The sequence below is a fragment of the Catharus ustulatus genome, chromosome 2 (genome assembly GCF_009819885.2).
Source record: "Catharus ustulatus isolate bCatUst1 chromosome 2, bCatUst1.pri.v2, whole genome shotgun sequence".
Lineage (NCBI taxonomy): Eukaryota > Metazoa > Chordata > Aves > Passeriformes > Turdidae > Catharus > Catharus ustulatus.
In genome coordinates, this window is record NC_046222.1 from 39847055 (window position 1) to 39862420 (window position 15366).

General features: G+C 37.0%; 1 protein-coding gene and 1 non-coding gene across 2 annotated transcripts in view; both read left to right on the forward strand.

Annotated features, from left to right (window-relative positions):
- The window catches only part of CEP295 (centrosomal protein 295), a 43366-nt gene that overhangs the window by 19203 nt on the left and 8797 nt on the right, over window positions 1-15366 (forward strand). The window contains exons 13-20 of the mRNA XM_033087062.2: window positions 1011-1102; window positions 1215-2280; window positions 3251-3422; window positions 3562-3714; window positions 5110-5331; window positions 10699-10805; window positions 12256-12370; window positions 13904-14137. Coding sequence (XP_032942953.1) covers window positions 1011-1102; window positions 1215-2280; window positions 3251-3422; window positions 3562-3714; window positions 5110-5331; window positions 10699-10805; window positions 12256-12370; window positions 13904-14137 — 2161 coding nt within the window. The remainder of the gene's footprint in view (window positions 1-1010; window positions 1103-1214; window positions 2281-3250; window positions 3423-3561; window positions 3715-5109; window positions 5332-10698; window positions 10806-12255; window positions 12371-13903; window positions 14138-15366) is intronic.
- LOC116993248 lies at window positions 11917-12000 on the forward strand. The gene has a single exon (XR_004417238.1). It is a non-coding gene; the product is annotated as a small nucleolar RNA U2-19 (small nucleolar RNA).

Below are 15366 nucleotides of genomic sequence, written 5' to 3' on the forward strand. Positions count from 1 at the left end.
TTTACCAATTTTAAGCTATATCAATTAAGACAATTTTTATTTCTGAGGCTGTGAATTAGAAATTTGTACGTTTTAAAGCTTCCTTTTCTCGTGTATAAGCTTCTATTTCACCTGGTATCACTGGACCCGAAGGAGTGTCATGAATCTGTTTCAGGGGAGATGTAGGTTGGATACTATGAAATAAGATTTCTGACCATGAGGATGGTTGGGCACTGGAACAGCTCCCAGAGAAGTGGTCACAGCACCAAGCTTCTCTGAGTTCAAGAAGTGTTTGGACAGTGCTCTCAGGTAAATTCTGTGACTCTTGGTAATGGTCTTGCACAGGGCCAGGAGCTGGACTTCGATGACCTTATGGGTCCTTTTCAACTCAGATATTCTGTGATTTTATGATTGTGACTTTTGCTGTTGTATTGTCTCTCTATAGTCCGAGGGGCAGCACATCTGTTTATAACATCTGTTAGTAAAATTGGATTATAGTTAGATAATGATTGTGCCTGTAGACATAACCTTTATCGAGAAGGAAAAAAGGAAGCATAGTGGGAAAAAAAAGACACAAAAATCTGCCTCTGTCTTTGATTAAATCTCAAACAGCTACTTAAAGAGGAGGAATTTGTGGAGTATGTTGAAGGAAAGTAATCTTTTTTATATATAAAATCTTGCTTCATTTGCACAACCAGTACTCTTCTGAGAGCTGATTGCCTTGGAAGTGCAGCTACATTGGCTCATTGCTCCCTGAGTTTGAAGGGTGTATTTACCTCTTTAGGCTGAGCTGCTGTAAGCACCATTGACTTTGATGGTGTGTGCAGAGAGAAGCTGTAGCTGTGGGCCATCTGTTCTAGAGACTCCTTTAGCTTCATTGCCTCAGGCAGAAATCTCACAAACTTCAAACATGGTGTACCCAGTGGCTTCTGTAAACTTAGAAGGAAGAACATTAATCTTAAGGTTACTGCCATACAGTTTTCTGTGAGTTAGTTGTATATGTGCAATTAAAATTATTTTATTTTGATTAGACTGGAAATGTATCAGAAACCAGGAGTTCAAGAGAAGACAGTCGTAGACAGATGATACATAATTTTCAACAACACCTTCTGCAGCAAAAGAGGTAAGTGTCTTTATGGAATGTCTGTTCAAAGTAATTTGGATTGCCTTGATTATTGAAATTGATATTTCTTTTTGCACTGCTCTGAAAAGATTCATGTTTTCACTCTGTTGAGGTTGCACAAACAAACCACTGAAGAAGCTAGAAAGAATCTACAGGAGTATCAGAATACACTGAAGCAAAGGTACTTGTCTACTGAAATACCTCTGAGCACAAGGGAAACAAAATCCATTAATTTAGAGCCTGTGTCAGAGCCGCTGCTACAGATGCAAGGAGCACAGACAACACAGCACCAGGCATCAGAACAAGTTCGTGCACAAGAATATGCACGGTCATTACCTGTGTTTTCAGGAGCATTGGGTATGTTGGAAAAACCATCTTCACAGAAGCAGGAAGAGCAAGTGCCTAATATTTGTGCTGGGAAATCAGTGTGGTTTTCAGAAGCATCAGAATTGAAGCATGGCGAGTTTCACTTGCCCTGTGACTGTTCTTCACAGGAACAAGTGGGAATGTTTGAAACTGCCAATAATCACATCAGAGAGCCATTCCAGTCCTATTTACCATCAGGGGCAGTCAGGAAAGAAGTGACTGAAGTAAGAACACAACCAGAAGCACGCCAACAGCATGTTAGATTTGTGTTGCCTGCAGAAAGTTCCTCTGAGTCTTCAGAAGCAGTACACTCTGAAGAGTTATCTCAGAAGATATCTAACCATCAAACCAAGGCAGAAGCTGGAGAACAGCATCCATTTAAGACATTCTTCATGCCAGCAACAAAGAGATCAGCATCGGCTGATCCTTTAGCCTATCAGCAGGGATCTGTAGAGAGCAACAGCAAAACAAGCCCTGATCAGCTCCTCAATCTCTCAGAACCCATGATTCCAGCGAATGAAGAATCTAAAGCCCAGGGTGTTGGGGAATTTTTGATATCAAAAGCAGGAAATACATCTTCGTTAAATTATTCTGGTATACTGAGTTTAAGGGACAGAGTGCTGGCCTCATCAGAAAGCATCCAAGCTCAGCAAAACTATTTGAAAGAATTGCAAGAGCAGCTAGATGCACAAAGAGAAGCTCTTCTTTCTAAACAGAGAATACAAGAAAAACTACTTTTACAGAAGCAAGATAAATTGAAGGAACAGATGCAGAGACAGCAAGAGGCTTTGAAAGAATTTCTAAACAAGCAGGTAAGCTTTATAAAAACTTGGCACAGTTAATGGTCTAGTAGGTGATCAAACTTATAAGTCAGTGCTACAGTGTACCCATGGAACATTGATAGTTTTAGATGATTTACCATAATGAAAATTTTAATTAGGACTCGTGCTTTGTAATCAGTACTTTTCCTCTGTAAAGCTCCAAGAGCATGGTTTTGCTAAGTCTAACAGAAACACTATGAAGGTCCCTACTTGGTCTCTGAACATAACGCCTATTGAAATTGCTACGTTGTCTGAAATACCTGTAGGTAGAGTTGTCTTCAAATCTATAAATGCACCTCAATGTGTAAAACACCTCCTGTACTAAAAATACTGAAGTAATACCTGAAAGGATATCGCAAGCATTTTGAGTAGATAATTTTTAAAGCTTGTCTTTTTGTGTGTTTTCCTCAGAAACCCACTAGGAAATTGATTTGGCAGCTGCAGTCTTGAGCTGTAATTTGCTTGTTTCTCACTGACAGAAGAAAAATCCAAGCTTTATTTTTGAGCTTCTAAAAGAAAGCCTCCTTTTGTCTCTCCTTGTGTTTTTTTTTTTTAAACAGAAACCATCTTAGATTAATAACTCTTCCCTATGACTCCTGTCTTTTGATTTTGCAGTCTCCAAGCAGCTAAAATTCTTGAATTCAGGAGCTGAAAAACTAAAAGCAGACTTTTTGGGAATTGTTCCTGTTAAAAATTAGTACTCTCCAGTACTCTGATCTAATCACACAAAGGCCTTGAGAATCTAACTAATTGTGTTTTAGCACACCAGGTTTGTAGAGCTCAGTAAAATACCTCCATGTACAAATGTTTTTCTGAGCTAAGCAGATCTGTCTGGTATAATTGAACTACTTTCTCAACATGCTCAATATTGTCCTGCGTGGAATACACACAAGAGAAAAATGCTCTTTTAATAAATAAATATAAATATATTCTTATCTAAAACTGCCTCCTCTCTTCTAAGGTGAGACATATGTGCCCAGATGAAGAAATGACAGAGGGACAAAAGCCTGTCGAGATGAAGGGAACCAACCTCTTGCAAGTCTCAGAAAACAGCCAGCAAGAGAATTGTGGCAGGAATAAATTTCATGGAAGTGGAGCAATTTCATGGTGCATTGGTCCAACTGAGCAAACTGGTAAGGCTGTTGTTATTTTTCATTATAATTTTTATTGTTTTACAGCTGAGATGGAGTTCTCTCCCATCTCTCCAAGTTAATTTCAGGGTGTGTGTGTGTGTACACATGTTATTGTAACATATTAAACTTTGTTTTACAGAACAATCTGAGAAAGTTCTCTGTAAAGAACAGAAATTGAGATCTTCCAAACCGCCAGTGACAAAAGTCAAGTTAGGGCTTGGTTTGCAACAACATGAACTTAGTATTATACCAGAGGTAGACACACCGAAGAGTTGCAGCCTCTCTTTGGCAGGTAATGTACAAAATACATAATAAATGCTGTTACGAGTAGTAGATTGGAAGAATATAATAGTTTCTGAAGAAGCTTTGACATTCTTATGAAATAATAGCTGATACAGTTGCCTTTCTTAATGTATGACATATACTAGCAAAGTGGTAGTTCAGAAAAGTTTATTCTGTGATTGTCTACAAAAACAGAATTTAAACAAAATTTCAGGAAAAGAAAATTCAGTTACTCCATGACCAGAGTTCCCTGTTGTTTTTTCATTTGGGCAGCATCTGTGTTAATAGGCAGTGGTGCAGTAACTATAAAGTGAATTTGGTAGATTTTGTTTAAAGGTTTACCTTTTGATCATACCAAGAAGGTGACTGTGAAATCTTTCAAGTAAGGTGTTAGTATCAAGCTTCTACAGAAACTTTTAGACCATCTTTTTAGGTTGTTTTTTCTAGTTAAAAAAAAATTTGCAAAAAAAAATTTGGAGAGCAATAAAAATGTTATAAATATGTTTGTTACAGTCTGCAGGCAATGCTTTGCAATTCTCTATAAGGAACATTAATTAACAGGTACAACAAACTCATGTTTCCTAATGGTAAATATTTAATTTTTTTCAGTATCTCTTCACATCTAAAATGTAATGTATAGTTTACAAAGTTTTTTATGCTGTGTTCTTAAAAAGGCTGAGCAGAACAATGTGAGTAATTATAGGCCTGTCAGGCTGGCATTCCTCGCAAAATACTGAAAGACCTGATGTGGGACATCTTTCAATTAAAGAAAAGTAATTAATGCTAGTCAGCATCAGTTTATGCAGAACAATTCTTGTTGGACCAATTTGGTATCTTGATTAGATAGCAAGTTCTGTTGGAGAAGATTTTAATGGAAGCACATATTTATGTTCTCGAAAGCACTTGACTTAGTAACTTACACTTAGCTGTATGATACTATTATGATCCACAGGTGATTTATTCCCATATTATCAAATCATTGGTCATGGTAGGTAGTAAAAACTTGGGATTTTTATTGGATTGGGTGACCAAAAAGGGCTGTTTTGTGAACTGGGTTGTAGAGAAAGAAATCTTTAAACCAAAGCAGAGAAGTTGTATTACCTCTGGATATGAAGAAGTTACTGCAAGGTTTCTTGGGATTTTCTGTGTGAAAAATTTTGTTCAAGTTTCTTTTTTTTTAAGAAATACTTTGGTGGAGTTAGGAATTAGTTTTTGACAAGTCTATGTTCTGTATAATCTTTCAGCCTGTATAATGCATAGACTGAGGTGTTATGGCTGAATTCATTAAAATGGAGACCATCAGCAGTTTATTTCTGTAGAATAAAATGTGCGTCTTAATGTTCCTCATGAAGTGCAAAACACTTCCTTTTTATAACAAAACTGATTACAAATGTTTTAAATTCAGATAAAACAGATGATGGTACTGGACAAACTTCTTCGCTTTCAATGTCTGGGGAGTTTGCATGTGTGAAACGTCACAGTCCTGCTCTTCATGAAGGCACCTTTCCCTTGGGCATAACAAACTATGAAGGAAAAGCCTCCAGTGAAAGTCCAAAGCAGACTAACCCATCAGGAAGGTTATTACAAGAATTGCTGATGATGGCTGCTGAAACTTCATATGATTCAGGTGAGGAAATCCTCTCCCTTCAAGAACGCTATTCAGCCATTAAGCATTGCTGATTTTGCTGCTGTTTATTTGTAGAATATGACCTGACTTGTTAAAGAACATGCAGTGCTGTTTAATGCTATTAAATTTTGAGAGTAAAAAAGGGTGTTTCAATAAGCACTTATTTCAGAATGAATGGGTTTTTATCTTTTAGGTATTTGTGATCCATTACCATTCTAGTAACAAGTCCACACTGCAGTACACTTCATTGCCAACAGTTTCTTGTGCAGGGCATGTGCTTTTCATTTGTAACCTTTAGAATTGCTAAAGTTTGCAGGTGGGAACCTGTTTTGGGCAGACCAGTGGTATTCCTGATTAAGTACCCAGTGATTCTTGTATTGATACAAAGGAAATCAGTGCTTAAAAACACCTCTGTAGCGTTAATGTGTTGATGTAGATGTCCACTGAAAGACTAGCGCATATAAGAAATTACTTAAATATATGGTTGAGACAAAAAATAGAAAGCTGAGGTCATCATCAGCTAAAAAAACCTTTGAAAGAATCTTGTCTTAGGTGTACCAGACATGAAAATTTGGAATTGTAGAATATTTCAAATTTAAAGACTTTTAAAGATCAAGTCCAACTCTCTGCTTCTCCCAGAATTACCTAAAACTAAACCATTGCCCAGTTGCTTGCTCCTCGAACTCTGATGGCCTTAGTGCTATGATCACTTCCCTGGGGAACGTGTTGCAATGACTGACCACCCTCTCAGTGAAAAACCTTTTCCTAATGTCCTATCTGAACTTGCCCTAGTGCAGCTTCATTCCATTTCCTTGTGTCCTTATTTTGCCTTGTTTAGTGTCAGGTAATCATTTTGTATCTGCAATTTCTATTTCATTAGGAAGTTGTGACTATCTGCTCACAGTTCATTAGCCTTGAATCTAAGCTTGTGAGACTAACACAGTGCTGGAGTTGAGCCAGACACCTGAAATTTCAAGTAGCTGTGACAGCTCTCTGACTAGGAAAAGTCTGCAAAACCAGTAGTCAAGAGAGGTCCATTCTGCTTTGACCTTTTCTAGTAACCATCATAGGCTTTTCACGTGTTCCAATGAATATGTCAAAATGAACAACAGTGCAATATTATAAGGACTGCTTTAGCTCTATTCTTGTCTGTCTGTGAAGACCTCTTATTGAACAAGAGCACCTTTGAGGATAGGCCATGTTCATAGGTGGCAGAGTTATTCTGATTTCATAAAACAAGCTGTTTTGGTAATCAAGAAAAAAGTTTTTGTTAGAAAGTTTTGTGAATGTTCAAAATAATTTCGTTTCAGGGACATTGAAACCTACTAAATATGTTACAGGTAACTTGACTGGCTTTATAAAAGAACAAAGATGACTAGTTTGTAAAACATTCACTAAAGCAATGTGAAGCTTATTACAAGAATGCAGTGTTGCATGGTCCAGTACAGTTTTCAGTATCCATCTAAAATATTTTTAGAGCTGCAATGGAGTTCTCAGAAACTTGGAAGATTTCATATGCCCATTGTTGCAAACAATGCAACTATGTAGTACACATCTCCTGGGTTTTGCTACAAATTTCACCCTAAGCTTTAATTTTTCATTTAGTTTGCACTTGAGACATCATTTCCAATTCAATCGGATTTACTTGGATTTGGAGTTGTTTTGAATAAGTACATGTTAGCTCATTTTCCTTCATCTGTTTCTGTATTTCTCAGAATGCCCCTTTTGAAGTATATCTATCTTTGAACTTCAATTATCATGAAAACATTCTGTCTTTTAACAATATTTGAAGAAAAGACTTGTATTTTTCTGAGTAAGCTGTAGAACCATTGCTGGAGCAGCTGTTACCAAATTAATATAAAATACCTTGGTGTAGTGTCTATTTACATTATAGACTATTGTGTATGAACAATACAATAGTTTATATAAGGGGATTAGAAAACTTCATGTGAACATCTGTATTAAAAGAAAAAAACCCCAAAGCTTTCTGTGATTATGTGTTTAAGAAGATTGCTCTCTTGAGCAGATCAGCAACCAAAAGAGCCAGTAATAATCTTGATAACATGTAGGCTGTGAGGCTTTCTCTCTTCCTTTCAGTAACTAGTGTGGTATTTCAGCATGAAAATCTACAGTCCCTTGCACTTTAAATACTAAGTTTCCGAAGGCAAAATTTAAGGTTCATTTTAGGTTGTTACTTGTGATTTTTTATTTAATTTGATTTTTAAAGTTTTTTGCTACTTGATTCTTACCAAAACATGTTTGCGTTTTTCTCATGTTTTCAAGATGTAATTATGTCTCTGCAGGTAAGAGAAAATGAGTGTTTTGTGTAATTCTTGACCTTGTTCTTTGAAGTTATGTTCTTGGTGGTTTGAACCTTTCACCGAATAATGTAAGCCTTTACAACTTACGAGTTGTACTGATTTCATGATAACAGAACCACTAGATGTGTTCAAATCCTTAGTCACTGCTCACATGCTTTTTCAAATCAGACAAAAAGGACGAAAAGAGAAAGTTGGCATATCTGCTTTTTACATGCAGATGCTTTTATCAACAAAGGTGAGTTTCCTGATAGGAGAGTTGCCTTGGGTAACAGGCAATTTTTTAAAAAGTCTGCCTGTATAGTTTGCCTCTCAAATTTAGAGGCATCCATGTCAGTAAAATGGGTCTTAAGGACTGCTTGTGGTTAGGGGGAATGAATCCCTGGGCTCTATATTGAGTGGTTGCAAGTGCTACTCAAACTGGTCACCTGGTTGCAACCAGAAGACAGGTAACTGCTGAAGTGATGCTGCATTGGGTGCCACCAGTGAGTCTAAAATCTGAGCTGCTCTTTTACATGCCACTGATGCATTGATAGGATGAGTTGGGAACTTTGGACACTTAATGTTCTTTCCAGTCCTGTTTAGTTAGAATGGACTAATAGAATTCAAACTGTTAATAGGGAATTGCAGAGTAACCCTGCAGGTGAGACAGGCAGTTTGATAGCATAAACCTAATTTCCTCAGGAAGTCAGCCTGGATCTAGTGACTAGATTTGATATATACACCTCTTCCACAATTCTCCTTCAGGACATATCAACAGGCTTGTCTCTCTGTATTCATCTGCAGTGGTTCCCTTGAGCAGTGTTCCAGATGTGATTATCTTCATGTGTTGCTACTCTGTACAGGGATGTTATTCCAAGCAGGACTTTTTATTTGTGATCCAAGCTAACCTAAGATTTCAATTTATTTTTAGTAATCACAAATAGTTGTCCGTAATTCAGCATTTCAACAGACTGTCTTTCCCATTTCTATTAGCTTTTGTTTGTTTGTTTGTCTACATGGCTGGATTTGTACTAATCCCTGGTTTTCTGTTGTCTTCACTAAGTCGTTGAATTTTCGGTCATTCGTCTTTCCAATTGCACCCTAAAATGATTGTTGCTATTTTACTGCCATTTCTCTTGTGGGAATGAAAACGGCATTTGGGATATTACAGATTCAGCTTTTAAACATAAATTCTTCATGACATTGTGGTGGACAGGAAGTTAAAACATGAAAGTCCCATGTCGATGTCAGGATGCTGTGGGGAACAAGAACCTTGCACTATTATTTTAGAGGAAGTAGAGAAGACTGAAAAACCCTCCTTTATGAATCACCAAATACAGGATTTTAAAGATATTAATATAATAAAGTCATGGGATATATGAGCATGGATTTTTAATTAATTTGGTTTATAGCATGAAATTGATATTGTTCATGGTATTAATATCAGAAGAACAATGCAGTTATTACAGTTCAGTAATGAAACACTTGTAGCATAGCTTTCCATAGAATTCATATACAAGAGATTATTAACTGCTTGAATCTCATCTCTAGTGTATCCTGAGTTACTGCCTGTCATGATGATATTCTAGAGAAAAATAAAATAACTTCTTTCAGAAAAGTATGTCCTATGTTGATGGAAAGTTATTAGGAAATGGAGAATTATGTGGTAGCTTGTTCCAGCATTTACTTTTTTATCAAATTTTAAAATAAATACTTATTTCTAGTTTCTGAACATCTGACAGCCATTTCTAGACACTGCTCCTTGTTATTACTTCAGGTTCAGCAGTCTTTTGTACTGTGCATTTTTCTCCTGTGGACATATTTAAATAGTAATTGATTAGATGATTGGAGTTTTCATACTTCTTCAAGGAATTTTTTTTTTAAGACCATGCTCATTTTTAGGATCCTCTGTCTCCTGTATCCTGCTCCAAGGAAGAGGAGCAGATGAGCTGAGTACTTGGTTTCTAAATAAATGTGTTTTAGATGTATTTCCTTTCATGTTTTGTACTTTATTCTACATGTCTCCTGGGTAGTAGTGACCATAAGAAATCTTGGGAGTTTTTTTCCTCTCCCTGAAATTAATTTCAAAATGTTTCATATTTATTGAGAACACAATCTTTATTATTATCACATTGTATCAATCATCACTATTGTTGCTTTACAGAGGAAACATCTTTTTTTTGTAGTATGACTTAGAGCAACCAGAGTTTGCTATCTGGTAAGAAACTGAGTTTCAGCATATACAAAGTACAAAGTAGTGTTAGAATTCAGAAAAAGTTAAATCTGCCTAAGTAGAGAGTCTTACAAAAGCTGGGGATTTGAAATATACGTCATTAACAGCCTTTTTAGAATTGGGAGAAAACATACCTGCTTCACTTGTGTTTCATTTCAATTTCATACTTAGCACTTCTTTATTGAAAACTGGAGATAAGAATATGTATTTGTTTGTGACAATTAATTTATAATCATAGAATTGCCAAACTTTGAAGATGCTTATCAGCACTGAATGCAGAAATTGCATTTTTTGGGTGCTGCCATGGTGGGTTTTTTTGCACATTAATCTTACTTTAATGTGTAAGAGCATTATGGCAAAAGTGACTCAGTTCCATGACAGTAGTCACGCTGTAGTTAAGCAATTCAGTGTTGCTGGTTTCTCTGATTCACTTGGAACATCTGCTTTTCTTTGTAATCCTGTAATGGTAGATTGTAAAAGATTCCCCCCACTCCAGTGAAATGATCGCGGTAACACTGACAAAGCCACGTTTCATTCTGCTAAGCCAAAACGTGAATTTCAAGTTCTTACCACCTTCTCTGTGGAGAGCAGTCAGGGTAGATAGAAATTTTAGGAAGGCATGTCAAGGACCACAGGTTGGTGGTGAAATTGGTGGTATGGTGGAGCAGTAACTGTTGTGTAGGTGAGAGAAAAGTGGTTAAGGATGGGCAGGATCAGTGCCCAAAGAGTGAGGCCAACAGCAGTGGAACGTTACTGCCCTCTGCTGTGCATTGCTCAGTGTGAACTCGAAAACGACTTTTTGTTCCTTATTGCTTCTGTTACTTTTGTGTTCAGCCCAGTCCCAGGATTCTCAAGTGTCTCAAGATTCACCAGCTGCCGGTGCTGAAGGTGGAGAGAGACTTAGAACAAGTTCTGGACCATCATTCAGGCTTCATAATATGGTTGGTCCTCTCAGAATAATTATATAACTCTTTATTGTGTGATGTAATCTTTCTTTTCATATTGGGTGGCTAAGAGTGGGTGCGCTGTTCTAGATGTAGCAGTAAAATGAGCACTAAGTAAAGAGATAACCACTGTGATGTATCTGCTGGCTCTGTTCCTGTTCATACAGCATGGGATGCTGTTGCTCCTCTGTCAGGGCTCATCATGGGCTTACACTCAGCTTGCTGAGACTTCTTTTTTTTCACAGTGCTGCTCCCCAGGCAGGCCCAGCTGGATGGGTGCTTCTTCCTTCCCAGGTGCTGGACTTTGCCCTTGCTGAATTTCATACCATTCCTGTAGAGGCAGGCTCAGAGGTCCTTCTGGATACCAACCCTACTGTTCAGTGCATGGGATACTTTTCCTGCCTTAATGTATCTGCAAATTTGATAAAAGCCTGATGTCACCTCCTCTGGGTCATTGCCGAGGACAGAGCCCTGTGTAGTTTTTCCTTCACCTCCACAGAATGTGTAACCCTTCAGTCACTGACTTCTGAGCCTGATTATCCACCCAGGATTTTACCCTTTTTACTGTCCATCCATCCAGGTTGCAACATCCAAACTGGCATCCTAGTGAGAGTATTAATGGCCGCGCCAAAACCAGCACCAATCTCCTCATTTTGGTAGCAGATAAAAACAGTATTTAAAGCATACTGTGTATTACATGGATATGTGAAAGTACCTTAGGATGTAAATGTTTTACATCTGTATGTTATTTTTTTATATATATATATATAAAGTAGTACTTAATGAAAAATGTAGCAGAAGGATTTCCAAGATTTTTTATTTTCTTTAGGGCACATTTTGAATCAGAGTTTGAGAAGAACTGTTCACATCTAATTCTTCAAAATTATGAAGAACAAGAACCTTCATTATCTGCTTCGTGACTTTGTAGAGTTTACATTAAAATTAAAGAAGATAATGCTTTAGAAGATTTTGTATATTTTATGTATAATTTCATAGAATTAAAATCTCCAGTATGCAAAAAGCTCAATATTGGAAGTACTTGTAAAGTTCATGAGTTTTTAGTGTTTTGCATATATGTCCCTCTGAGATCCACAATTCTACTGAAGTGGTTCTGTGATGAGAAATAGCCAAATCTGACCACCAGAAGATAAAACAATCTTCCAGGTGTCATGATTTGTATGCAGTTCTGAGAAGCTTTCTATGGGAGTATGTGTGTGTGTGTGTGTCTATGTATGAGAGAGAGAGGGGAGGGCGCTGTTGGGGAGTGATGTGCCTGGGACATGGGGTGTGAATGTGTTGTACTGAGCAAGGATGAATCTATATTTGCCTGACTGTGCAAAACATGAAGGCTCCTACACTTGAACTGAGCTCAGATTAAATGTGTGGGTTTAAAGCTTTACATCTGAACATCTGAATACATGGTAATAGGTGTGTTACTTTATCCTAGGAAGTACCAGGTTCAGAGGCTTTCATGCAACAAATACCCTGTGATGTGACTTCAACAATTTCCACTGGCAGCTTTTCAACCAGTGAAATGTTGAAAGCAAGCCCTGTTGACACTGGTGAGTGTTCAGGTTTTGTTGCTCTTGTAAAATGAAAATTGTGGTTTAATTTTATGGCAGAATGGGTCTAATTCACCAAACATAAGTTCTGAAATAGGCTTGTGTCAAACTTCATTGAAGGTTGATTAATACACCTTACAGAGTGGAGTACAGTCAGAATGTTTTCTTAGGTTCACATGATTTTTTACTTTTATAATAATTTAATATTATTATACATCTGCTTTGGCAAAAAGGGTATTTTGAGTTTTATTATGCAACTGTAACACTAGCAGCTTTCAAGTGGCAATTTTTGTTTTAAAAATTACCTTCAAATGATACATTGATAAAAGTTTCCTAATCAATATCTATCATGGATTATTGCAGAGCTATGATTGTCTTGCTGTTAAGATACTTGTTTCAGTATCTGCTTGTCACTACAGTAATTCTTAATGACTTGTTTATGAAAATGTAGTTTGAATGCCATATTGACTTTTAGCAGTTTTCTGGGAAATATGTTCTCTATTTTTTGTCTATAGTCTGCCTCTTGATGTTGTTAGATTTTTATAAAATCAAAAACAATTCCTTTGTAATAAGTAAGTGCTCCTGACATTATTACTTGTGAACATAGAAGTGAGTTTGGAATTGATTAGATAGTGACCCTTGTATTAACTTACTTAGAGGCTTAATATTGTGTTATTCTGACATGCATGTGATTTCTTAAGAAACATATGTATATGTGTTATCCCATGTTTATAAATCAGTTTTTGAAGATTACAGTTTTTATAGCCTGAGATTTCAATGGCTCATTTTAACCCTAATGTTTCAAACAGATGGTGACACATCTGTGTTTTATTGATGTAAGAGAGCTAAAGCCATTTCTAAGATCATTTTCTTGTAGTTTTTCTTCTCTGTTCTTTTTCAGTTGTGAAAGAAAAATACCAGACGTTTTGTTATTTGACTAAATAAATTTTTCAAGTCTAGATGTGTCTTCACCATTCACTCACTGCTTAGTAATGACCTTTGCTGGTACCTTTGTGCAATTCTTCTGTAAGCTTATGGATAAAGAAGAGTTGGTGTACTGTTTAGGAACATGATTTTGGTTGTCTTGATCCCTTGGATTTCTAGTGTTGGTATAAAGCAATTTTTGTTTGAGCATGAGTAAAACCACTGTGGGGTGTCATAAAGATACTCAAGATCATGCAAAAGGATTGACACATTTATATGTGGTAGAAGGTAAAGATGTGCTAGTTAGCATAAAATAGCAGTATTAATTCTTTTCCGGTTTTATAATTTCAGTATTTCCTAAGTCTACATTCTGTAAAAGTGCTAAGCTGTAAAAGTGCTATGTACTGACTGCTCCCTAATTAGATATCAGCAACTTGCATTTGTGAAAATGTGTGGTAAGGTTTGTAGGAGCGTTGACAGGAGACGAGTAAAGAAACAAAACCCCAGAACTCTTTATGAATATTTCAGGATACAAAGCACTGTCTTATCAAATGATGTCATGTAAGTGGTTTGTATGCAAAACTGTGAACATTTAACTTATTATTTCAGGATTGTCTTGTGATAGTAGAGAAGATGGAATTCTGAGAGAAACAGGAAGCCACCCTTGGAACTCCTCACTTCCTTTTACCTTGCAGCAGAAGCAAAAGAATTTGTCTGGAGCATCTGAAAATCAGTTGTCTGAAGGAGAGATGTATTTTTATAAAGAAAAACAGATACAGCAGATTTTGGGGAGACCTACTGGGAACTTGAACTCTTTCTCAGAGGACAATACACATTTCCAAGGTATTCATTATTTTTATAGCATTTTTTGTGCTGCTCTCTGATCATACAGAATGAGGAGCATGCTCAGTGTTAGGCATTGGTCTGTATTATTTATATTTGACTTACATTTTAAAGTCAATAAGGATTCTACATGCAAGATTTGAATACTTTGATGTTCTTGGAGCTTGGTGTTAGATATATGTTCATAAAGCATTATCTAGTGCAGAAAAAAAAAAAATGACCAGGTCTCTTATCAGTTCTGTGCAGCTTCCTGCCACTGTGGCTGGGCTACTTGTTACCTGTGCCATTTTTGTCACTTGTTTATGCACAGCTTTCACTTCAGAAAAGTAGAGAAATACTGTGTAACATTTCATTGTTCACAGGGAGTCACATAGTTGATGGAACTCTGAGACTGGCTAGTGGGAGTTTTATGCTTTCTAGAAAAATGTAGCAATTCATTAAAATTAAGAACATCATTATTAGCTATCATGAATATTTAATTCAAATCAGTTCCTCCTGGAATGTTTGTAAACCTCAAATAATATAATTATAGATTAATCTAGACCCGGAAGGACCTTCTAGTTATGTGGCCCAAATTCTCCTTCCTGCTCACAGCAGAGCCAACTTAGACCAGGTTGGCTAAGGGCTTGTCCAGGCAGGTTCTGAGTGTCTCTAAGGACAAAGATTCTATACTTCCAAGCAACATTTTAATAACTTAATTTTTTTTTCTCCTTTTCTTGTGTGTTTGAGACTGCATTTTCTTCAAACTGAGAAAGGACAAATTTAGATTTAGTACTAGGAAGAAATCCATCATAGTGAGGGTGTTGAGGCACTGGCACAGTGCTGAGGCACTGGTACTGGTTGCCCAGAGAAGGTGTGGATGCCCCATCCCTCAAAGTGTTCAAGGCCAGGTTGGATGGGACTTTAGGTAATTGGACAAGTGGAAGGTATCCCATTTCAAAGGGTTTGGAACTAGATCTTTAGGATCTCTTCCAGCCCAGACCGTTCTAGGATTCTCTGTGCTCTCTCTTAAGGGGTAGTAGACAGCAGACATTTTTTGTACCACTTCCCCCACACCGCTAGTTCTTCTTTTAAGACTGAACAAATTCAGTTATTTAGCTGCTGTTTGAACATCATGTGATACATCATCCTCTGATCATCCTCGTGGCTCTTCATTGGTGTTGTTTCGTGGTGAGTTTTGTGCTGAGAAACCCACACTGCTTCTGATGCAGTCTCACAAGAGCTGAACA